General features: G+C 43.3%; 1 protein-coding gene across 2 annotated transcripts in view; it reads left to right on the top strand.

Moving 5' to 3' along the window:
* The first annotated feature begins 464 nt into the window (after positions 1-464).
* Positions 465-25,047, top strand: part of KICS2 (KICSTOR subunit 2) — a 149,117-nt gene continuing 124,534 nt past the window's right edge. The window contains exons 1-2 of one of the 2 annotated variants that reach the window (XM_078676107.1): positions 465-600; positions 10,460-10,900. In XM_078676107.1, coding sequence (XP_078532233.1) covers positions 10,558-10,900 — 343 coding nt within the window. In that variant the 5' untranslated portion in view covers positions 465-600; positions 10,460-10,557. The remainder of the gene's footprint in view (positions 601-10,459; positions 10,901-25,047) is intronic. The other variant, XM_078676115.1, reaches the window with a different exon arrangement.

Below are 25,047 nucleotides of genomic sequence, written 5' to 3'. Positions count from 1 at the left end.
CTCTGTAACGACACATTGAATAGTTCTGATTTATTGTACTTGCTAAGAAAAACACTCTCGAAGTATTGAGTACAACTTGTTTTACGTGAGAACGTGTATTATGTGTAATTGCGCCTTTGGATAGAGTCAAAATAATGTTTAACCTTAACAGTCATGCACAGCTTCCTCTCGCTAAGAGCTATGTCGAATAGAAACAGAGGATGGACAATACACGTATTTTCGACCTCCCGAATGGTACGAACATACTAAAGTAAGCATTGGTAAGGGAGAACGGTACAATAATACATAGAACTACCAGTTTAAGTATGCTTTGTATGTTTTTATGATCTTTAATAGTTTTTTTGTGTGTCCGTATGTAGGACATTTACAGGTCTGAACCTTTTCAAACATGGCCGCCACGAGCATAGTCGTTTCGTTTCATTGTCCAATGTTACGTTGCGCTGGGCAGGCAATTCGTTGTCTTGGTGAGCTGGGAGGCGGGGATGGCGCATGTGCAGAGTTACTGCATGCCGCACCGCGGCCGCAGCTGTAGTTCTGCTGCGGTCAGTCACATGAGTGGGATGAGGTTCCTTTCTGGTCTGTGCAGAGGGGCCAAAGCAGGTGAGAGCATTTTGTTGACCTTTTACTCGGATACACCACTCAAGAGATGTGTGTGTGTAAAATGCCTACCGTTTTAGGGGATGAAATAAGAGAGGACAGGACCATGAACTTGCGCAGTTTAACCTCCATGAATAAGAAGGGTGTGTGTTAGCAAAGCTGCAGGATTACAAGATGCAGGTTGGTAGTGTTCTAAATGCGTGCTGCCGACGCAACAGTATGAACAGGAAATGTGCATGGGCAGCGCGTGTATTTGAAGAGCAGTCTTTTAAAAGCAACTAGGACAGGAGCTCCCATCAGCTCTTTAAAGGGAAACAACTAATCCATGCGATAAGGAGCCAACAATAGCAACGTGAGAAGATAACACCAGGTCTCTTGAATTGCAGTCTGTGGGAAGAGGGGACCATCGGGTCTATAAAACGGCAGGCAGCTCTGGAGGATTTATAATGGCAAAAGGGACAGCATCGCAGAAGGTGTCGAACTTTATGGGCACAGATTAAGGTTCTGTAAGAAGATCAAGAGCTTTACAGACGTTATCTGCAGATCGTAGCGAGGACGCTTTTCAACGTGCCATACAATGTAGTTAGTGTCCAGGCTACACAAGGGGTCTTACTAATTGATAACGTACAGTCATTATTCTGGAGGTTGCCTGTAGTTGGCTGACACGCGAGCAGTGTGTTCATCAGATGATCACTGAGGCATGTGCCATTTATTTTTGTACTCTAGCTATAAACTCCCTTTTCATATAATTTGAATGTCTGGGGTGACTGGCTAGCTTTTAAACAGAATGGAAGTAAACGACTCACTTAAAATGTTATCTGTAAACCGGATCCACTACAAGGACGTATCCGATAAAAAGGATGCATTATAGTTATTTGTCAGCGATTACTACTCCTACACTTGCACACATAGATAAAAGCAATGCATTTTGGGCAATAGATCTCACCGTGCTTATAATTCCCATTGGTAAAATGTGACCTTAAACCAGGGTCGGTTTGGGATCACAAATCGGCCTGGTGGGCACACCCAAAAAAGTGGAACATATTCCCAGATAACGCCTTTTTATGGACCAGCATCGGGCTAGTCTCATTGGGCTAATGTTTAGAGATATGTTTGATAAAGGATGTATTTTAAAGCTCATAGAGCCAGAAATATAGGTGAAAACTAAAAGCACTACGTTAAGGCTGGGTGGGCGATGTGAAATAAAGTGTCCCAAAAGGCCATTACTCCTGATATGTTTGTTTGCCGCCTGGCAGTTTTTTAACCGGCATTAACGGTATTTTAATGTCCTGGCCGGTGCGAGAATGAAGAAATTCTCCTAAAGCTCGTAATTTCTCCTCTGAACGATATGTACTTCAAACAGTAAACATCAGGTGACTGCAGTTTAAAATGTGGTCAAAAGGCTGCTTTAATGATCCGTGATCGATAGTTAAAACTAAACCAAGGCCATGTAATAAAGGAATACAGACGTTTTTATTATTGTATAAAGATTCCTCTTTAATTATTATGTTCCAGCCTTTGCCAACTCTTAAAACAGAAGCAAACGGAAGGTTATTTATCATATAGCGTGACTCTCCCCTCTATGAGCACAAGTAACATTACAGAAGATCACATTTATTTTTATTTTAGGCCTTGGTCAATTAAGTCATTTTCCCAGAATCACAGGATGTTGAGCTGCGGCAGGGACGTGAACCTATTTCCATAGTTCCAAATTCGGCAGCTCTGACCCTAACATTACACCCTCTCAATTTTCCTGTTGGGGAAAGGTGCCTCACAGGGAGCCAATTTCCAACACACATCTCCAACCACAACCTTAATTTGTCTTCCGTACATAAGATACATTACAGGAAGCTGGATTTTCTGGATGTATGTGTTAAGATCATTGATAAGGCCTTACACACTAGTCCCTTCTGCAAAAGCACAGTGAATAATAGTGTTTCATGTGCGCAGCCCCCACCCAAAGAAACTCAAATGGAGTATCCCATTTGGAGAGTTCCTGCGGGCAAAACTCAATTGCAGTATTACGCAGGCCTACCAAGAAGAAGAGAGTAGAATGACCCACAGGTTCAAAACCAGGGGTTATTCCAGTAAGATTTTCAAAACTGCTAGTGAGAAAGCAGGCAAATTGACCGGAGCCTGCCACCATATCGAGAAGGGGAGTGAGAAGGATGAGCCCCCAACAAAGTAAGGCTTATTACCACTTTAAACAGTGAAGCAAATAAAATCAAGCACATGCTCAAGTGAAGATTTGCCAGACGGCACCAAAGTTATAATCAAGTCAAAAACGCTTCTTCATGGAAACTAGGTCCTAACTCTAAGGAAATGCATGGGAAAAGCACATTTGTTGGCCCATCCATTTTTCTAGGCCCCCTGCTTAACAGATTACTCAAAAACTTTCCATGCAGACCTAGACAAAGTGGGCTACTCCTCATCCCCAAAACCACTCACACACCTACTTGCACCCCATACAACCTCTCATACACCCACACAGCCACTCGCCCATACAGCTACCCACTCACCCTCTTATTCGCCTGCACAGCCACTCACACACCCGTTCACTCTCACACAACTTACTTACATAGTCACACATCCATATGACCGCTCACTCATACAGACACTTGCACAGACACTGACTGCAACTCACCCACTCACTTACCCATAAACCCATTCAAACAGCCCCTCACACACCCACCTACCAATAGCCACTCACCCATATAACCACTCACACCCACTGTACACCCATACAACCACTCACAGAGCCATTCACACACCCAGAAAACCACTTGCAAACCCATTCACAGACCCATACAGCAACTTGCATACCCAGTGACAGCGCTATGCTGCCCCTCACATACCCACTGACATCCATACAGCTACTCACGCACCCGTACAGCCACTCGGACACCCCCTCATACACTGATACAGACAGGTACACATCCGCTCAGATCACATATGTTAGAAATAGTATCACTCAGTAGTAGTATAGAAAGAATAGTAATTTAACTTGTGCAGTAGTTTAGTACATATCTTTAAGTCTCAGAAACTTTTATGAAACACACTCACTGGATGATGTAACCAGTGATGTCATTTGAGATTTAACCAGTGATGCCACTGACCATGTCAAACATGATGTAATATGTGAGGTCATAAGCAGTGCATTGTGGGGGCTTAAGTTATAGTAGGATTGGGTAACTATAACTGCTGAATTTCTGTAGTTTTGTACGTGTGAAACCTGAGCCTAACTAGAACGTCCCTTTATCCTTTGTTTTTTTCTTCCAGTGAATTTGTGTTTTTAGAAAATTTGATTTCCTAACTATAACTCCCTGTAACCTTTTTGTTTTTTTCATTGAATACATATATATAATGTGTGTATGCATATAGATGTGTGTGTGTGTGTGTGTGTGCGCGCGCACACATATATAACAGTTTAAGTCATGTCATCGATTCGTGAAGGAGTGAGACGTGTTATCTTCAAAAAAATCTAAAAACAAATGACACACCAGTTATGGTTTAGTGAACTAACTATAACTTGTGCCCCATTTTGCACTGCTTATGACCTTACATATTACATCTCTCTTGACATGTTAAATGACACCATTAATTATATTTAAATAACAACATTGTCGAAATTAGTAAGGAAATCAACCAATTATGATGACCCTGTGCTATATGCTTTGTGAACGAGGACAACTACATTAATCAAAATCAGTGGTTCGATTCTTATAGGCTTGCCTGTAAGCTGCCGAAAGATGCAAAACAAATTGGATATTTCAGAACTTAAGCACTTTTGTTGGATGTCATTGTCTTTTTACTTGCATTCACCCAAAGAATGAGAGCAGGGGGAGGCGGTCACTTGCGAGGAGCTGGTTGTTGAATTTATTATGATGTTAGGTGCTCATGGAGGGGTAGGTGTGAAGTCTGGCTACATGTGGAGAGTTTGGTTAAGTTAATGTCTTTGTCTCTAATCTAAATTTAACTTCACTGTAACAAACTTTTACTATTTTTAAATTGGGGAGCTGTAAAGTAACTGAGAAAATGGGTAGGCTGAGTAAACAATGTGGAAATTTGATGCGGTTCTTATGCAGACATTTCTCTTTTGAACAGTTTTTAGCCCCTTTAAAAATGCATTATGGCGCAAGTTATCAAATACCGATACCCCCTCACATTTTGAATTCTCTGGTGCATTAATATTTCAGTGATCTTTTACTTTAGTCTGCTTCTTGGGAAAGCTTTAAATTCAACAACTCCTACTCTAACAAAACAGCATTAAGGAGCGCCTCACTTTTGTATTAAAAATAAAATGCTAGCAGTCGTGTTGTTTTATTATAATTCTGCTGTGAAGCTGCAGTTGATCACTAGGGAGGTACCTGACGTTCTGCTACTCTTCTTGAAAGTATATATTTCAGTCTGCTTGTCAGGATTTTTTACTGACCTCGATGGTGTGGATATTTGGGAACCAATAGAAAATATGTCCTCTTTTTAGTTATCTAGAGTACTAACCATAATATTTATGACATTATCTACCACCTAATTTCGTTAATTTTTAAAGGAAATGTTAACAGCTTTAAAGCTTTGATTCCATTAAGATGGCGTTCAGGTCTGCCACACTTTTGTCATAAGTACAGAATGTTAGCGATCTAGTTGATCATTTAAACACTGTTAAAGCTGCAGAAGATCCCTGGGGATTCATCTGACAGGCTGCTGCCACAGTGGATGTACATGTCTTTTTCTCAGAATGTCAGACTTTATCCTCACATGGCTGAGGAGGATAGTGTGAACTTTATTTAAAAAAAATGCTTTTTATTTGAGCTTCTAGGGAACCTTCCATAAACTCTTCGAACATTTTTGGAAAAAATCGTTTTCTATCAAGTATGGTTCTTCACATCCTAGCAGAGGTCAGCATTTTTCACTGGGTAAAATCACCTGAGTACTCACCAGAATTGGTAAAATAACTATAACACCACCAACAGCAAATCAAGGGGGACTCCTCTGGGACTCCCCACATGCCCTGGCATCAGAGTGTGCACCATACCTCTTTATTTGATTTTTTTTAGGCACTTTCAGGATGCAGGGACCATGTTCCCGAGTCCTTCAGTGGTTGACCTATTCATGTTGTGGCCAGCCAATCTGGATTTACTTGTTCCCTTTAAAGTGGCCAATAAGGGCATATCTGCACTCCAATGTTGCAGATATACCTAACTTTTTAACCTCTTCATGTCTAACCAAGCCCCTCTTTATATACTTATCTCTCAAATGGCTGAATGGATTTACACCAGACATTTGAGAAAGCATGCTTTCAGTCCTGTTCTGACTTTTTGTCAAATGTGGTTTTGTTCCATTCATTCATTTTTGTTACAAAGAGAACAAGCATTGAAAAAGCAATAGGTCTCGCCTTTGATTAAGTTAAAGCCATTTGCTTTCCTAATGGTATTGTATAGCAAAGCAAATGGTTTTAACTTAATAAAAGACGAGACCTATTGCATTTTTAATGCTTTTTTTTTTTTTTTTACCGGATGGATTCTCCACGTCGGCAGAAGTTTTTATTGCCTTCCCTAAAGTGGTTTTCAGTGTCGCTCCTAGTCAATAAGGCTCCCTGCACCGAAAACACATTCACTTGCCTTCTGGAGCTTCTGCTCCAGGTGCACGACAAGCAAGTATTAGTATTCTTTGGGCAGAGAGAAAGGATCCAAGTGAGGAGACCAAAAAGCAGGGGAACGATGCAGTGATACTACATTTATTGTGTTGTGCCAAATCCTACGATTACCAGCACGGCGTCATTTTGTCTAGAAAAGAAATGCGTGCACATGTTCACGCATCTTTTGCATTAATAAAATTACTTTACTTGCACCTTTGCTCTTCCTATTACGGGTCTCTACTGCAGGGTGAACTAGCTGAACTAGGTGGGCACTTTCAGGCCACGGACCGTTTCTTTTACAAATATCACCACATCTGGGACATTATCAGACAAGTAACATTGGTGAACCGCTTAAAAAAAGCAAACTAACTGTGAAATGAAAAGAATAGCAGCAAAATATCACTAAATTTGAATTATTGCCTACAAACACAGAAGCATAGCAAACTGATGTATCAAACGCAGCTTCTTTTATCAAACAAAGGGGTCTGTAGGAAAGAACTCCCTGAGGTTGGATTGCTTGTAAAAGCCTCTACAGTGCCCCTTTTCCTCATGCTCCCGGAATTAGCCTACTACATCCGTTTGAAACTTGTAAATGAAATGGGGCCGCAAATCTTTCCAGCTTTAGCTTTAGCCCACTCATCATTTGCACATGCGTGCTGCAGGTGACATTTATTTTTAACTGTGTTAGTAACCAAGTGCTGCTTTTCCTCACGTTCCCACCATTGATATGGTCTCAGGGATGACACGTTTAACCTACAGAGTATATGTTAAATGTGCTGTTGGAAGAAAACAGAGAACAAGTAAAGTAAAAAAAATGCCTGTATGCTGATGTAGAGGCTTCCACCCGTGCGATCACCGGAAACTGTCACTCCAGTTGGCTGCATTTCAGATCACAAACTTTACAGCCTTAACACTGAGCCATAAATATTACCCTATGCACGATACCGTATACAATCAATGATCTATTTTGTTGGACATCATGAACAACGTGCATAATGTAGTTATACACTAGATTACACTGTAAACATTGATATTGGGCTATTATTTCTTTAAACAATTTTCATATGACATGCTGAAGTGTTTACTAACTTGTTTACTAGGCATCAATTTAAGCCTGAGAGCCATGTTTCTTTTAAAATGGATGTCATTCTGTCTGCGCATTTCACTGTTCGTTATTTGTGCAGAACACAGTCAAACAGTTGCTTTTCCGTTGTCCTGGCAACTCTACTCCAGTTTTGGTTTTCTAACTTGCTACCTCCTCCTTTCCAAACTTCTGCTCGCTCTTTGATAATCCCTTCCATCAGTTAGTATCTCATTTTTAGCACCAACAAGCTCCTTTCTTGAGTGCCATTGCCTCTTCCCTTGTTCACTGGTCCAGTGTGCTGCTGCATAATATTCAGCCTTTCTCGTTCTTATCTGGCATAATTACCACCACCACCCACATCCTGCATTGAATGTTCACTCCTTCTATCCCCTTCTCAAGTATATGGTCTGATCATCTTTAGCTGTTTGTTGTGCTTTCTTGCGCTTATATCGGGCTCTTTATACTCTGCTCCTTGTGTATAATGCTGCATTTCTCTCATTGCTCTTCTACCTTCTACCTCCTGCTGCTCTTCTGTTCACTGTCCTTACTAGTACCTCATGCATTTGGTCTGATCATCTTTGACTGTTTATTGTGCTTTCTTGCGCTTATACCGGGCTCTTTCTACTCTGCCCCTTGTGTATAATGCTGCATTTCTCTAATTGCTCTTCCTTCTACCTCCTGCTGCTCTTCTCTTCACTGTCCTTACCAGTACCTCATGCTGTTCCTCTCCTCCTCGCTCTCCTTCCTTATGCCTTCACGCAGCTCATATCCTCACTCCTTCCTTGTGCCTTACACTGCTCTTCTCCTCACTTTCCTTCCTTGTGCATCATACTGCTCTTCTCTTCCTCTCTCCTAGCTTGTGCCTCATGCTGCTCTTCTCCTCACTCTCCTTCCTTGTGCCTCGCACTGCTCTTTTCCTCCTCACCCTTCTTCCTTGTGCCTCACACAGCTCTTCTCCTTCTCACTCTCCTTCCTCGTGCCCCACGCTGCTCTTATCCTCCTCACTCTCCTTCCTTTTCCCTTTCGCTGCTCGTCTCATTCTCCTTCTGTGTGCCTCACACTGCTCTTCTCATTCTCCTTCTTTGTGTCACTGCTCTTCTCATCCTCCTTCCTTGTGCCTCGCGCTGCCCTTCTCATTCTCCTTCCTTGTGCCTCACGCTGCTCTCCTCATTCACCTTACTAGTGCCTAACTCTGCTCTTCTCATCCTCCTTCCTTGTGCCTCACACTGCTCTCCGCATTCTCCTTCCTTCTGCCTCACGCTGCTCTTCTCATTCTCCTTCCCTCTGTGTCACGCTGCTCTTCTCATTCTCCTTCGTTTTGCCTCACGCTGCTCTTTTCCTCACTCTCCTTCCTTGTGCCTCATGCTTCTTTTCTCCTCACTCCTTCCTTGTGCCTCACGCTGCTCTCCTCCTCACTCTCCTTCCTTGTGCCTCACGCTACTCTTCTTATTCTCCTTCCTTGTGCCTCACGCTGCTCTTCTCACTCCTTCCTGCTGCCTCACGCTGCTCTCCTCCTCACTCTCCTTCCTTGTGCCTCACGCTGCACTCCTCCTCACTCTCCTTCCTTGTGCCTCACACTACTCTTCTCATCCTCCCTCTCCTTCCTTGCGGCTCACGCTGATCTTCTTATTCTCCCTCCTTGTGCCTCACGCTGCTCTTCTTATCCTCCTTCCTTCTGCCTCATGCTGCTCTTCTCATTCTCCTTCCTTCTGCCTCATGCTGCTCTTCTCATTCTCCTTCCTTCTGCCTCATGCTGCTCTTCTCATTCTCCTTCCTTCTGCCTCATGCTGCTCTTCTCATTCTCCTTCCTACTGCCTCACGCTGCTCTTCTCATTCTCCTTCCTACTGCCTCACACTGCTCTTCTCATTCTCCTTCCTTCTGCCTCATTCTGCTCTTCTCATTCTCCTTCCTTCTGCTTCACTCTGCACTTCTCCTTCTCCCTCTCCTCTCCTCCGCCTAATGCTGCTCTTCTTATTCTCTCTCCTTGTGCCTCACGCTGCTCTTTTCATCCTCCTTCCTTCTGCCTCGCGCTGCTATTCTCATCCTCCTTCCTTGTGCCTCATGCTGCTGTCCTCACTCTCCTTCCTTCTGCCTCATTCTGCTCTTCTTACTCTCCTTTCTTTTGCCTCATGCTGCTCTTCACCTACTCAGTCTCCTTCCTTATGCTTCATGCTCCTCCACAACTATGCATTTCTATCTAATCCGCATAATTCCACCACACCACCTAATACATCCATAACACCTGGGTAAAAAACATTAACATTTTCAATGCCAAAAGCTTGAAATCAAGCAAATGCGAGACCTATTGCATTTCCAATGCTTGTTGTGGGGAGTGGTAGGCATGGAGTCTTTTGTCGGGTGGAGTATTTTTAACCAATCGCAGAGCTTACCAGGAAGTAGTGTCGCAAAGATTCCACCCCCTCCCCCCCCACTTTAGCCTGTCAATTCGTTTAATTAAAAAAAACACTGCTTTCATTGCCTGCAATGTGTAGAGAGGTTGGCGTCAGAAGCGAAATGAAGGGAGGTCTGTGTTTGAGGTCCATAGTCGGGAGGTAAGATTTCAGTTCTTGAACACGCCTGATTCAGAACTTTTGGTTTCTGCAGGATACCGCTCATAAGATTATTTAGACGAGTGGGGTGTATTTTCTGTTTCGATTATGTGGATGAGTGGGTGTTGTGATGGTTATAACGGCGAAGAAATTAAATGGATGCCAGGGGCGGGTAAGAAGGCAAGCTTGTGAAACGGCCAAGTCAATGAGTCTAGTTCGTTTAGTCTCGCCCAGGTTTGGGTTCCTCTTACCTGATTGTGGGAATCTCTAACATCGGAATGAGAGCCTACTGCTGGATATTGTTTAACATTGTAATTGAAAATGGGGTGTATGACGTCAACTGCGCAATGTTTAAGTTAGCAGTATGCGGTACTTTGACCATATTTTACATATGCTGCGTAGAGCTTCTCGATCTACACTCTCGTAACAGAGATTTGCGTATTAAGCATGGGTGAACAACGAGGGCCGCATATTGTCTCGCAATAGTCTGCGTTGCCTGTCACAAGCATTCCTCCGTCGACGAATGTGTGCATTACTGTATTGAATTTGAAAGATTGAGACATCAAGTAATGCATTCTTTTCTTGTGTCAAAGCATTGCCCCGTGACTTGCTGGAGCCATGCCTGGTTGGTCCTGAGAAGAGGAACTGGACAGAGTGCCCCGGTATCTAGGCATTGTGCCTTTCCCTCTGGATGCTTTGGCCGGAAGAAACGGGTGCTGCTTCCCTCCAGGAGCAGGTTGTGGAGGAGGAGTATTACTATGACGATAGCGACGAGGAGCCAGAGATCATGATGAGTGATTGCATTACTACACTGGCCATGAATCCTCCTGTTCCTGTGGAGCAGGCTGTCCTGGAGACATTTTTCTCCCATCTCGGAATCTTCTCCTATGACAAAGCCAAGGACAATGTGGAAAAGGAAAAGGAGGGGAACAAGGCAGCTGGGGTCAGCTGGTCCTCACTGCTGGCGGCTTTGGCCCATCTTGCAGCAGCTGAAAAGGCATATCACAGCATGACTTTTCTTGGCCAGAAACTAGGTAATTTCCTAATCTTTAACATTGTTTACTTATGTGATCTTATGTCGCACATTGTAACCTAATTAGTTTGAAGACGAGGCTCAGAAAGTCAGTCAGTGACTGTTGTATCTGGTAGGGTTCTTGAAGAGGTTCGGCTTGGGTGATTTGCTGCAGGCCAAAGTAATCCACATAATTTGTGGCCCGATTGCAAAGTGTCTATTGGTGAGCCTTGAGTTTTGATACGGAAACATTTGTTTCTCCAACATTGAGTGAGATTTTGCTGGTGTGGTAAGGCTATGTGGTAACAGTGATGCATTTGTGGGTTAAACAAGGAAATATGAGTTATAATGAATTCTGACACTCACAGTGAAGTAGAACATTTGTGTTATGTTCATTTGTAATTCATTTGGTTTTTCATGTCTTCCATAGAACGCCTTCATCGTGTATACCACATTCTAAATCTGGTAACTCAGTGCTGTGACATAGCAGCAGTTGTTAACAAAACTCTTTATCCACTGTTACTTCGTCATAAAGTCCAAAGAGCCTTGTCAGCGCAGTCCTGATTGTCTGCTTTTATTGAAAGCGGAAAGCACAGCTGCAGGAGGGGGAAGGAAGGCAGTGATGGTGATGGGGGTAGGTTGAGTATGACAGGGAAAGTATTTCGTTTTTTTCCATTTGGGATAGGAAGGAGAGTCCATCTTATTTATGACCAGGGGCGCAACTAGAACCGAACTCCAGGTGGGGCTAAGACTCCTAGCCGAGGCCTGCTTGAGCACTGGTAGCAGCCGTTACAATAGTCATTTTTTAGCGCTCTTCTCCCCCATAACCACGTCCTCCATGAATTCCCTCACTACCACTCTCCAACACTGCACCTCATCTCTTCATAGCCTCTTTCTGACGTACATTTCATTTTTTATAGTGCTACTCATAGTTTACTCATACTCCGTTCTGTGATCTGCATGGTACATGTTCTTTACACCAGGCATATTAACCCTCTGTGCTACTTTACAATGAGCCAAAACTGCCACTTGACAACATACCGAACTCTCACCAGTATGAACATTGTTCACCAGAGCTATCTTGACATTTTTATTTTTGTATTAAAACTGCCTGATGCACAAGGAAGTTCATGTGCTTTTAAACCAAAATAAGTTTTAAACAAAGCGCCCCGCTCCCCCTCACCAAAGTCAACGCCAGGTACAGCTGCACTGGTCTCACTGCCCTAAAGCCAGTTCTGCTACTAGCATTTCAGGGAATTGCCTCATAGCCATGATAGGAAAAAGAATATCTCTGTAAGTGGTGGGGTGCGATACTTCATCCCTCAAATTCCAGCAAGCAAAACAAGTTAACATATTTCTTGTAGATGATTTAACCCCTTTGATGCTCATGACGGAACCGTTCCGTCATGAGTCCATAAGCCCAATGGAACGTTCAGCACAGCGCAGGAATTTGTGTCGCGCTGAAGAGGTTAAAGGAGAGTACTTATCCCTTGAGAATTTTGTGAAACTTTTGGGGTCAAATTTGCTGAAACGCTGCAGATCCTTATAGGGCATTCCTGAAATATTCCAGCACTTTCATGGGGTACCAGGGAAGCTTGGCCTTTCCTAGGCGAAGATCTCATTTTTAGGTGGAGCCTAGCAGCAGCGTGCATGCACTGCCCTCTCTGTGAGACTGCTGTAGTAGAGTATAGGAGAGAAGCTGCACTCACTCTCCTCCCATATTCTTCATTGGCTTGTGTCATTGTCTTTCGTGAATGCTGCCTTCGGATTTGTTAATAGGCTTGTCAGTTCCTCCTTAGTACGGCCTTGTCTTCATTCGTAACCTCCCATGGCGACTGACCCTTTTACTTCCGTTGTTACACAGGACCTGGTATTTAGTCTGTAAGCACTATTTACTTTGAGTTTCTCTTACTGCAGGCCGGACATGCGCTGCTTAAGCTGAAACCACTTTTTTTTAAGCAGCACAGCCGCCCCCTTGACACGGGCACCCGCTTTCAATCACTTTAACCCGGCATTATCTCATGTCTGTTTCAACCACCCACGTAAATTGGATTTAGAAATGATTAGCGAATTAAGTCATGTAAATTTGGAAATTATCTGTTAATTATCACAGGGGGTTTCAACCACAAACTAAACCCTAAAAATTTAGATCCTTGGCTTAAAGAATTCGTAAAAACTTTGATTTAATGCCAGCACTGTTCGCCACATGTACTATGACTAAACAAGATGAAGCCTTAGGGAAATTCTTGGGTTCCAAGGGGTTAATTACTTTAAATGGTAGGGTAGAATCTGATCGTCCAGCAAAGCAGACATTTAGAAAAGGTAATCAACTCTGCCCCACAGATTATGTGTTCGTGAACGCATGGAACTTTGATAGGGTAAAAAAAATCATGGTATTCTAGCGAGAGGAAAGCAACCATAATGCCATTTATTATGAATTAACTGGGGTCTTTAACATTTTGTGAAAGAGTCCTTCCGCAGACTGTCATATACAAAACATCTGACCACAAAATTAACAGATGAATGTCTAGCGACATTAGCGAGCTTCCAACAGAATGTAACCTTGGAGGAAGTTACTGATCAGAAGGTCTCATGGTTTGAGGATAAAATTAACCAGATTGTACAATGTCTTAGAGTTGACCTGAAAAGGAAGGAAACGGATGCTAAAAATATAAGCTCAACTCTCAGAAAGCAAGCAAGTTTGTTCCATCCTGTGTGTATGGAAAAAAAAAAAGGATAATGAGAGTAGAAAGGTCCCTACGGCTAAGGTATGATCAGGGGGGTTTAACTAAACTAAATAAACTAAAGAAAGAATATAAAATACTTGTAAGAACTAAGAAGAGAATTTTTAAAGAAAAATGTTGGGAAAACTTACTGGAAACAATAGAAACAAAAAATGTGAAAGGGTTCTGGAAGTTGATCCAGGACGCCTCAGGTCGGACCCCATGAACCCTGAGTTGTGTAGTCGACGAGGCAGCCTGGGAGGAGTATTTAGGCCAATTATATATGGCTAGTCATGTGCCAGTAATAAGTAAGGGAGGTGTCACTGAAGGAAGGGTGGCAAAAGAGCTAATTTCATCCTTCTCTGTTGAAAAAGTGAAATAAACTATCTGGAAGTTAAATGTAACTCGAGCCGTCCGGCCAGAAATCTACCTGCTGTGATAATTTAAACTCTGCTAAACTGGTGGGCACAATTTCTCCCTTAGATGTTTTTAGCTGTTTTAGATGCAGGAATTATTCCTAAATCCTGGAGGGGAGCCGTTATTAGGCCTCTGCACAAGAAAGGTGATAGGAATGATCCTAAGAACTATAGAATAATTAATCTGTTAGATATTGGAGTGAAAGTATTCTTGAAAATAATACTTGGCAGATAAAAGGACCGGGTGGATTTACATTTGATCGTACCGGTCGAACAAGGAGGCTTCAAAGAGGGGCACTCAACGATAGATCATTGTTTTGCCTTATGGGCATTAGCACGGAAATCCATGGAATAGCAGGGTAGATTATACTGCTGTTTTGTTGATTTCCGTGCATCATTCGACCTTGTGGATAGGGAGTGCCTTTGGAAGAAGCTAAGAAGTTATAATATTCCGGAGGATCTCCTAGCAATAATTCGAGAGTTGTATAGACAGGACTGGGCACAGGTCATTAAAGATACAATAGGGGGTTTGACTCCGGAAATAGCTATAAATAATGACCTCAGACAGGGTTGCGTATTTGCCCCACTTCTTTTTTCAATCTTTCTTGCAGACCTGCCATCTTCTATGATGATCGATAGAAGTGCAAGTCCAAAAGTCAATGGGACGCATGTATCCTGTTTATTGTACGCAGACAACTTAGTAATATTAGACCAAACTGAGTTGGGTCTGCAAAGACCGCTAAATGCATTCAATACATATTGTGCATCTAAACTCCTTATAGTGAATATGGATAAAACAAAACTTCTGTGCGTCGGGAAGAGAAATCAAAAGTTTAAATGGGCTTTGGGGCAAACAATATTAGAGATTGTCAACCAGTATAAATACCTTTTACCTATACCGGATTAGAGACTCATTCCTCTGTTTCTGCCCGATTCTGAGCACTCGTCTGAACCTCCCTGCACGTCCAACGTCACACCGACTCCAGGGATCAGTGAGACTGTGGTCGGGTTCGTGAGTGTGTTTGCAAGCCGTTTTTACCGCCGCCACCACCGCTGCCCAAAGAAAGACGGTGCACGGACCCGGAGCAAGAGCGGCAAGTGCAGGAGCCGCGACGAGCGGTGCCCAGAGGGGGGGGGGGGTTTGAGAGGGCGTGGCGCCCGCACCCCCTGCGGCTGAGTGAGAGCCGAACAGTCTGCAGCGCGAGAAGCGCGGGAAGCGCAGGAAAGAATCGCATCATAGGACTGCGGCTGCTAGATAACAAGCTAAATCATAAACACATGATAAGCGGTAGGAGACAGGCACTATACAAGAAGGACAAAAGCTTTTAATTGAAGGATAAAAGCATCTTATGTATGGACTTGTGGAGGGGAGAATTCAGCCACCGAAGCCTGCAGTAGTCAATTTGTATATAGCTGGCTGAGTACCCAACCCGGAAACAGAGTGGAGAGGTGGAGGAAAGAGTGCGGGCATATAGAAACCGAGGTAAGTGATAGAGTGAAAGAGTGAAAGAGACAAATTTACCCCTTTTGTTTTTCTCTTGGTTTTTAAAATAATTTGCGGAAATACATAGGGACAGAAGGAGTGAGGGTTGTTGTGCACCCTTTGAGCAGTGAATGCCAATAAGGTGAAGGAAATCCCTATCGCAATTTGTGAGTACGCCGGAAAGTAGAAACTAAGAAAAGAAAACCAAAGGCAATGGCCTTAGGAAAATCTAAACCACGCAAAGCCCAGAAAAACCTTAAAAAATCGGGAAAATAAATCTGGGACGGTGGAAGTGACTGATCCGGACGACGCAAATAAAGATTTGGCAACGCCTACTGGCAGTAGAGTAACAACCAATGGAGCAACTCCTTCCCCGAGCTCAACCCCATTGCTAGCGCAGACAATCTCTAAATCAGTAGGCGCAAAAGGGGGGTCGGCGGTATCAAAATCGATTAAGGATTTTATTGGTAAACATTTTAAAGGGAAAGAGACAGTAGATAAGGAGATAAGTGTATCGAAGTCACCGCAAACCATCGAGGACTCGGCAGCAATAAGCATGGAAGCCTTGAATCAGTCTGATTTTAATATTGATGAGATACCAATGGAACCTCGCTTGTCCTCATCACCAAGGATGTTTCAGTCGATATTCACCCAGGCCATAGGAGCAGAGGTGTTGAATGAAGAAAGAATAAACTGTAGCAATTCCTCGGGTGAAGGAAACATTGTTGGGAGGAAAACCAGCCTTAATGGACATGAAAGATTAGAAAATTCAAATGCAATTGGATTTGATGTAACAGGAGTGCCCCTACATAGTTTCGAGGTGACAGGCTCCTCCAGCCTATCCATGCTTGAGGTTATGCTAATGCTCCAGAAAACCTTGCAGGGCATCTTAGAGGTTTCAGTCCTAAATAATGATATTTTGAAAAAACAAGGCGACCAATTTAAAGATATAATCGGGGAGCTGGCACAGATTAAAAACTTGATGCCCTCACTAGTAAGACCAGTAGATGCCCAGGAGGAAAATAAAGTGAATAGGGGGGAAGAAGTGGAAAGTGTGAGTAGCCCTTTAGAGGAGGTACCTACAGAATATATATCCTATTGCCCAATGATTATAAAAAGGTATGGGGAAAAGAGGTATAGAAAGCAAAATACAATACAGCGAAGGAAAGGGAAAAAGGTCCCAGTTAATTGCCATCCGATGAAGCAACAGGAGTATGGGGGGGGGGGTTGCCCCGGTACATAAGATAATGGATACGGTAGTAAGGCGATATACTAAAAAGCTAAGCTTCGCAGATGCAGGAGTAAGTAGCAGTAGATCCGAGAAACAACCCAGGCGGAAAACAAGGAATAGTATGGGAAAAAGTGAAAAGGTTATCATGAGGAATTACCCAGGAGCAAAGGAGAGTGCAGCAGCAGCATGGGAGATGGATACGTCCCCAGGTGCAGGGCCTACTAACCCAACTCATGGGAAGGGTGCCAGAATAAGAGGCAGAGAAGAAGTAGGCATACATGGTAGAAATGACAGTTGGAAATTCCCAACAACGGCATCTAGAATTATCTGCAGACACTTGGATATTTGTAGAGCCAGTAGGTCAGGAAAAGAGGAGAAAAAGAATTAAGAAATTAAACCCCTTGAATCGTTCCCAGCTCCTCTCCTCTTTTGCAAAGTGTCCCAGCCTAAGATGTGTTAGTACTGCAGATTTAAAAGAAGTTGGATTTACGGTTAATAGTAAGGGGGAGGAAATAACTATGGTCCTACTCCACTCGGCACTAATAAAAGATGCAATAGAAAAGGTGGAGACTGAGATGCTCTGGGAAGGAATTAGAATATTAACAAGCATTGGAAATGCAATAGGGCTCGCATTAGGAAAGTTTGAGCCATTGGTCTTATAAATGATTTTTTTTTATTTATGTGTTATTTTTTAAAATAGCTAAATTAATAGATTTGTCATTTACTATGCCAATAGTTATAACTTTCGCAAATGTGACACCTATAGCATTTGTAATGCAACATGTTTTGTATTTACGTGACTTAGATGTATTGATATTACAAATAACAATGGCTTTTAATTTTTTAAAATAATTAATACTTAAATAATCTATTTATTTTGTAATGGCAATAGCTTAAATTTTTGTAAATAACTTTTGTGAAGATTATGTTCAGTGTTTTTTATTGTGACGAAAATCCAAGAACAGAAGTGAAATATTAACATCTTTTTGGGATTTGTAATAAAGCGTGAAAGCTTGAAAACAGTTTGAAACATTGAAAGAACATATTTGAACCAGTGATGCTGTGGTTGCGCTGAGTGATGCTGTGGTTGCGCTGAGTAATGCTGTGTGTGAGGGTGAGGATGAGGGTGTGTGAGGGTGAGGATGAGGGTGTGTGAGGGTGAGGATGAGAGTGTGTGAGGGTGAGGATGAGGGGGTGTGAGGATGAGGGGGTGTGAGGATGAGGGGGTGTGAGGATGAGGGGGTGTGAGGATGAGGGGGTGTGAGGATGAGGGGGTGTGAGGGTGAGGGGGTGTGAGGATGAGGGGGTGTGAGGGTGAGGGGGTGTGAGGGTGAGGGTGTGTGTGAGAGTGAGGGTGTGTGTGAGAGTGAGGGTGTGTGTGTGAGTGAGGGTGTGTGTGTGAGTGAGGGTGTGTGTGTGAGTGAGGGTGTGTGTGTGAGTGAGGGTGTGTGTGTGAGTGAGGGTGTGTGTGTGAGTGAGGGTGTGTGTGTGAGTGAGGGTGTGTGTGTGAGTGAGGGTGTGTGTGTGAGTGAGGGTGTGTGAGTGAGGGTGAGAGAGGGTGAGAGGGTGTGTGAGGGTGAGAGGGTGTGTGAGGGTGAGAGGGTGTGTAAGGGTGAGAGGGTGGGTGAGGGTGAGGGGGTGTGAGGGGATGGGAGGGAGGGTGAGGGGATGGGAGGGAGGGTGAGAGGGTGTGTGAGGGTGAGAGGGTAAGTGAGGGAGGGTGTGAGGGTGTGTGAGGGTAAGTGGGTGTGAGGGTGTGTGAGGGTGAGAGGGTAAGTGGGTGTGAGGGTGTGTGAGGGTGAGAGGGTAAGTGAGTGTGAGGGTGTGTGTGAGGGTGAGAGGGTGTGTGAGTGTGAGGGTGTGTGTGAGGGTGAGAGGGTGTGTGAGGGTGAGAAGGTAAGTGAGGGAGGGTGAGAGGGTAAGTGAGGGAGGGTGTGTTAGGGTGAGAGGGTAAGTGAGGGGGTTAGGGTGTGTGGGTGTGAGGGTGTGTGAGGGTGAGAGGGTAAGTGAGGGTGAGCGGGAGAGAGTGAGCTAAGGGGGCGGAAGAAACGTCTGCAGGGGAACAGAGACAGAAGAGCGATGCACAGAGACAAAGGGGATGAGAGGAAAGGGCGAACGGGGGAGACACAATTGAAAGCTAAATGCAATTCTGCTGTCATTTACCTTGAAGCATTATATTGGCACAATAACCAAATCTGTCTTGGTTTCCTCTGCGTTGCCTAAATACATTTTGTATTGGGGCTTTTATCACTTAGAGAAGTGAGTAGAGCTGTTGTACACATGGCATGACTGAGCATATAAGGCCACCTATGAGACTTGGTGAATTCAACTAAATACATCTGTCCCTTGGTGGCGTTGTTTTATGGCGTGTATTAAAGTTTCCCATTGCCATCCCACCAGCAAATTCTGCAGCCATCGGCCTATTCCATTGTTCGTTTTAGAAACTAGGCCAATAGTGAGCATAGGTTAATTAACGTTTAAAAAGCTGGTCTGTGATACCTGACTGCAAACACCACCAATAACTCCAGGGGTTAATTGTAGAATAAAGCCTCACTAAAGTCTCTAACATGTCCACTTCGGAACCAGAAGACCAGAATTTTAAAAGCCAGCATACCCTAGTGAGCAACTAACTTTAACTCTTAGTACCACACCCCATTACTTTTACTTGCCAAAATTGGGAGTAACTAGATATGTTTTTGTTTGTATTTGTGCAACCGTGTAAAGCTCTTTTATTCAGTTGCTGCTCTTTACTTTGTCATGATTGTTTGACATCAGATTGATAGACTTCAGTCAAATTTAAGTAATGGTAGGCTAAACGTGCTTCCCGGCGGGGCAAGCCGAGTTAAGTGGAAAGGTAAAACGAGTATGGTACAGAATGGGAAAATGTGTAACAAAGAAATAAAATAAAATGGTGCAGTGGCATCTGGAGATATAGAACTTGGGTTCTAAAATACTTACAGATCAGAAAGCACCGTAATATCTTGGTAAGTTGTTTGCAGGAGAAAATCTATTAGGGTGCTCATCCTGTAGCCGGTGCTTCCAGCAGCCATGACGGAACCCAGAGGAGGTGGCAGAGGAGTGGAGGATGCCGCTGGTCTCCAGTTGCACAGGGGCCATGATGTTGTTGGAGCCCCAGAGGTTGAGTGCCCGAGGAAGGGACTGACAGTAACTCCAGGTTCGAGACTCCAGTTACTCCTGTACCCTGCAACTGGTGCACAATTTTATACTACGCCCTCTGTCAGCTCCCGGGGCAGGGTACGGGATTTCTGCAAGCCTTTAGAGAGAGAGAGAGGTGGAAGCTGCTTGGAACTGGCCAGTAACAGCCTGCAAGAGGCTGCTATCAGCCGGTACCCATGGTGTCCTAGTGAAGGCACCTCCAGTGCTGTTTTCTGCTCTGTTGGACTGGACTGTGTGCCTCTCCGTGCCCTGTAGGTGGTGGAAGGGCAGTGGAAAGGGCTTTGTTTTTATGACCGGTGTGCAAAGAGACTTTGCAGTGTTTTTTTTACGAGCTCAGCTCATTGTCGAGAGATCGACATGCAACTGTGGCATATAGGAATGCTGCCCATGGCTACAGACTATGTACTGTATCTTTTGTTTACCCCCTAACTCGAAGAAATCAGTTTACTTAAAGCAAATTCCAGCTGTGTAGGAGTTTTACACAGAGATTGCACACACACACCGACACCTCCGAAGGGTTCACCGAACAGCGCAATGATATTATTTACTGCAGGCTGGAGTGGCACTGAGAAGCAAAGTCTTTAACAATCTGCGATAGGGCATTTTTTTTCCAAATAGGCCTCCTGCTGTCACAGTCAAGAGTCCAGTCTCACTCTCAGCAAACAGTACTCCATGTTTGCAGCTTCGAACGGAAAGTGAATAGAGGAACCAACGGGAAGAGGACACTGCCTGGCTCATTTGTTACTTTATTGCAAAGTAATATTTTAGTGGCGCAACCAGCATTAAATGTTAATAATTGTAAACACTAGACGGCACCTTTATGTTTTAATTATGAAGTTGAAATTTTAACCGTTTTTGGATGCAATTGAGCTGGTTACTTAAAATGTGTAAAATCTGATACTACGTCAGCTATTCTATATTAATATTGCTGTCTCTTCCCATGAATGACAGTAGTAATTTTATTCCTTGATTTTGAGTATTTTATGTAGCGCTTAAGTTGAAAGTTAATTAAAACAAGCATCAAAGAGCATAAAAGGAGACTGAAAGTACGGCCGGCCGGCCGTGAATAATTAGGGGAGGAGAAATGCCGGCCTGAGGCAGAGCGCACGCTGAGAAGCTTGAGGGAGGCTGGGATGCCTTTGATATGGTAATGCGAGGCAGGCAGGCAGGCGGCTGGTGGCATTGTGCACGCGCTTTTTAGGGCTTGCGCTTGCGCAATGACCTAAAAAGCACATGCACTGCAAGGAATCGCCAGTCGAATCGTGCTTGGTTAAACCCTGGATAGGCCACTATAGAGCTTCGCCAGCTATGCGCTATGCGCATCAGCAGGCGAGCCCTAAAAAGGTAGGAAGTGTTGTTGGACAAACTAGGGAAATCATTCCTCAAGAACCATGCAGCATTGGGTGAAAGACAAATAAAAATGATCAGCTTGGGCAGAGGTAAGAAAGATGCCCTTGAAATTACAATAATACCAAAAGATCAGAGGTGGGATGTTGAAGATGTCCTTGCTGGGAATAGATATAGAGAGTTGGCATACATGAACGGTGAGGAAGATGGTTATATGAGCAACATTGATTAGGAAGTAGGGTCGTCTCACAGCCTATCTATTCTGTCGTGGAATGTAAACGGATACAATAGAATATGGCTACAGGAAGACTTTAAAAACCTCTTGAGGAAAAATTATATTGTATGCCTTCAGGAAACTTGGCTGTGCGACAAAACCCCTGCAATCGAAGGTTTCACTCACCATGTAAAACCAGCAAAAAAGAATATAGTAGGTAGCCCATCTGGTGTTCAGTTGACGTTGGTCTCAACAAGGATTGTTAAAGACATTGAACCACTTGATCTTAAGTGTAACTGGGCATTGGGTAGTAGAGTGCGAACCCTGAATAATATGTTAGGGGGCAAGAATCTATGTATTATAAATGTGTATGTTCAGAAAGGGAAAACAAATGAGTATAAGGCTGACCTGGAATGTTTAAAAACGGATTTGGAGGATTTATGTGATTGTTACCCAAGAGATGTGTTTATGATACTGGGGGACTTCAATCATAGATTAAACCCTAAAAAACAGATTCTCGGATGAGGGATCTGCTAGGAGTATATAATATAGAATTTGCACAATTCCCCAGATGCGACATCTCATCCCAAGATGATGGGCTCGGGCAATTGTTGGGGGCCATGGGGCTGGTCTGCGTGAATGGAAGAAAGGAAACTGACCAGCCCGCGCATCGTACATTTAAAGTAGGGCAACAAATGTGCCCTATAGACTACGTTTGTATACAGGCCTGGAATTTCTACTTAATCAAGCAGTTTAAAATACTCAGGGTGGAGGGTAGCGAACATTATCCATTGCAGGTAGAACTCCAGGTAAACAGTACCCCACATAGACAAAAAGTGTTACCAGTAGAGATGGAATACCCCAAGCGTCTAACCACGCGAATTACTGATGAATATTCAAAGAAACTGAGAGCCCACCAGTTGACTGTCATTTTAGATGACCAAGCACCAGGAGAGGGCATATCCTGGTACGAGGATATAATAGGGCAACTGGTGGAATGCCTCAGGATAAAATTGAAGCGCGGTAAATATAAGCCAGTAAATAATGAGAAATTACAGCCTAACAATAATAATCATTGGTTTGATGATGAATGCCGGAAAGTAAAGGCCGGTATTAGAAAACAGGAGAGACGCCTTAGAGGCAACTATAGTGACGAAGTAGCATTAGAACTTAGGAAATCAAAAATAAAATACAAGGCAATTATTAGAGACAAAAAAAGGGCTTTTAAGGATAAATGTTGGGGGAACCTACTAGAGGTAATTGAGGAAAAAAATGTGAAAGGCTTCTGGAAATTAATACAAGAATGCACGGGGAAAGTCCTAGGGACCTTACAGTGCTCTGTGCCAGAGGACAAGTGGGTGAGCTACCTAGAGGAAATTTACGGTAAATGTACAAGGAGGGAGGAAATAATACCCAAAGTTTGGACTGGAATAAGGGAAGAAATAAAAGAGTACTTTTCCCCTGATCAAATTAGAGGTATAATAACTAGGTTAAATTTAACACGAGCTTCGGGCCCAGACAATTTACCAGCTGTTATTATAGAAACAAACATAGAATGGTGGGCGGTGTTCTTTTCCAATATGTTCCAAAGTATTTTAAACACTGATATTTTCCGGATAGTTGGAAAGGGGCTATCGTAAGACCAATACATAAAAAAGGCGACGTAAACTCCCCTAAAAACTATCGCCTAATAAACCTCCTAGACATAGGTGAAAAAGTTTTCTCCAAAGTAATCTTAGGTTTACTAAACGATTGGGTGGATGATAAACAGATAGTACCGCCTGAGCAGGGAGGGTTTAAAGAAGGCCATTTAACGGTTGACCACTGTTTTTCTCTATGGTCCATCGCACGGAAGTCGATCGATCAGAGGGGTAATTTATTCTGCTGTTTCGTGGACTTCCGTGCAGCTTTCGATCTGGTGGACAGGGAACAGCTGTGGTCAACATTGGTAGGGTACGAAATACAGAGCGACTTGTTAGCCCTAATCCAAGCACTGCATACTGAAAACTGGGCGCAGATAATTTTGGATGAGGATGGAGGACTGACAGAGAGAATCCCAATTGAAAATGGTTTAAGGCAGGGGTGTGTACTGGCCCCCCTATTGTTCTCCCTGTTTTTAGCTGATCTACCCCAAAAATTAAGAGAGGTTAGAGGGGCGAACCTGAAATTGAGAGGAAACCAAATATCGTGCCTTCTATATTCCGATGATTTGGTGATTATGGATCAGACGGAGATCGGTCTTCAGAGAAAATTAAATAGGTTTAAAGAATACTGTACAACTAAAAAAATAGTAGTAAACATGGAGAAGACAAAAATTGTATGTTTTGGAAGGAGGAATACGAAGTTCTCATGGTACCTCGGCACAGTTTTGCTTGAGAGGGTAACAGATTATAGATATCAGGGAATGTGGTTTACTGGCACCCTGAAATGGCACACACACCTGCAAGCTTTAAAAATGAGAGCACTGGCTTCTGTGAAAGGCCTAAAAAGATTTAATAGTACCTACGGAGAAATGTCAGACAGGCCGGTCATAAAAGCCTACCACGCAATGGTGCCCCCGCAATTTTTATATGGAGCTGAGGTCCTTTACCTAAGTGGTAAGACCTCCTGGGATAAAGAGGAGGGGAATATACTAAAAAGCTTATTCTTGCTGCCTGCATCATCCATGGTACAGGCAGCAAGACTAGAGCTGGGTATTACCTCCTGGGCTATATCTGCCTGTATGGCCCTTATACGTTTCTGGCAGAGATTGGGAGCAGGAGAGCTTCTTAAAATTTCCCAATGGGCCAGAGAGGAAATTGCCACTAGCGAGTTACCATGGGCAAAAGAGACCAGAGTATCAATAAGTAAGGCTTATGGGGTGCTCGATCTGACGATAGGTCCGCTGCAAGATCAAATGACAATAGGTAAGAAAGAATTAAGGCTTTTAGGGCCGATATGTCCCGTATATATGATCGGGAATACCTACTACAAAAATCCTCGGTGGCCCACATGACATTGGCCTGGGAGACTGATCAGCATTTCCCTTATGTAGACCGGCTACCAAGCTACAGCTTAAGGCGGGAAGTTTTAAAAATACGAATTGGGATCAACCCATGTTACGCGAACAACGGGGTTCGAAATTTTATGATAGGATGCAATGGTAAATGTACCGGTATATTAGGTACCGCCTGCGATATCCTACACATTTTATTAGATTGTATGATGTTTTTAGATATACGTAAGGAGTTTTTATGTCCGATTTTTAAAAATTATAATATTACGAACAGGATGCAAGCTGTTAACCTTTTGGTGGAAATGGGGAATTTAGATATAGCCTGCACCCTGGGGAAATATATGAAGAAAATTAAGGTGTTCCTCAAGTGTACAAAGTAAGGTAGATCTATTAAGGGATTATAGTACCACTCGCTGCATGTGAAAGATTTGATGTATATGTATGAATTACGTTACTTTAATAATTTAGTTATAATACTCCCTTTTTAAAAAGGAAGCTAAATTATATGTATTTTGATGTGTAATAACGTTTTATGATACCGCTGTTATATTTTACCTGCATGACTAGGATAAGGGGTAAATTG

Source organism: Lissotriton helveticus, chromosome 1_1 (genome assembly GCF_964261635.1).
Source record: "Lissotriton helveticus chromosome 1_1, aLisHel1.1, whole genome shotgun sequence".
Taxonomy (NCBI): Eukaryota; Metazoa; Chordata; class Amphibia; order Caudata; family Salamandridae; genus Lissotriton; species Lissotriton helveticus.
Note: the sequence above shows the minus strand (reverse complement) of the source record. Positions and strands in the feature narration are given on the sequence as shown.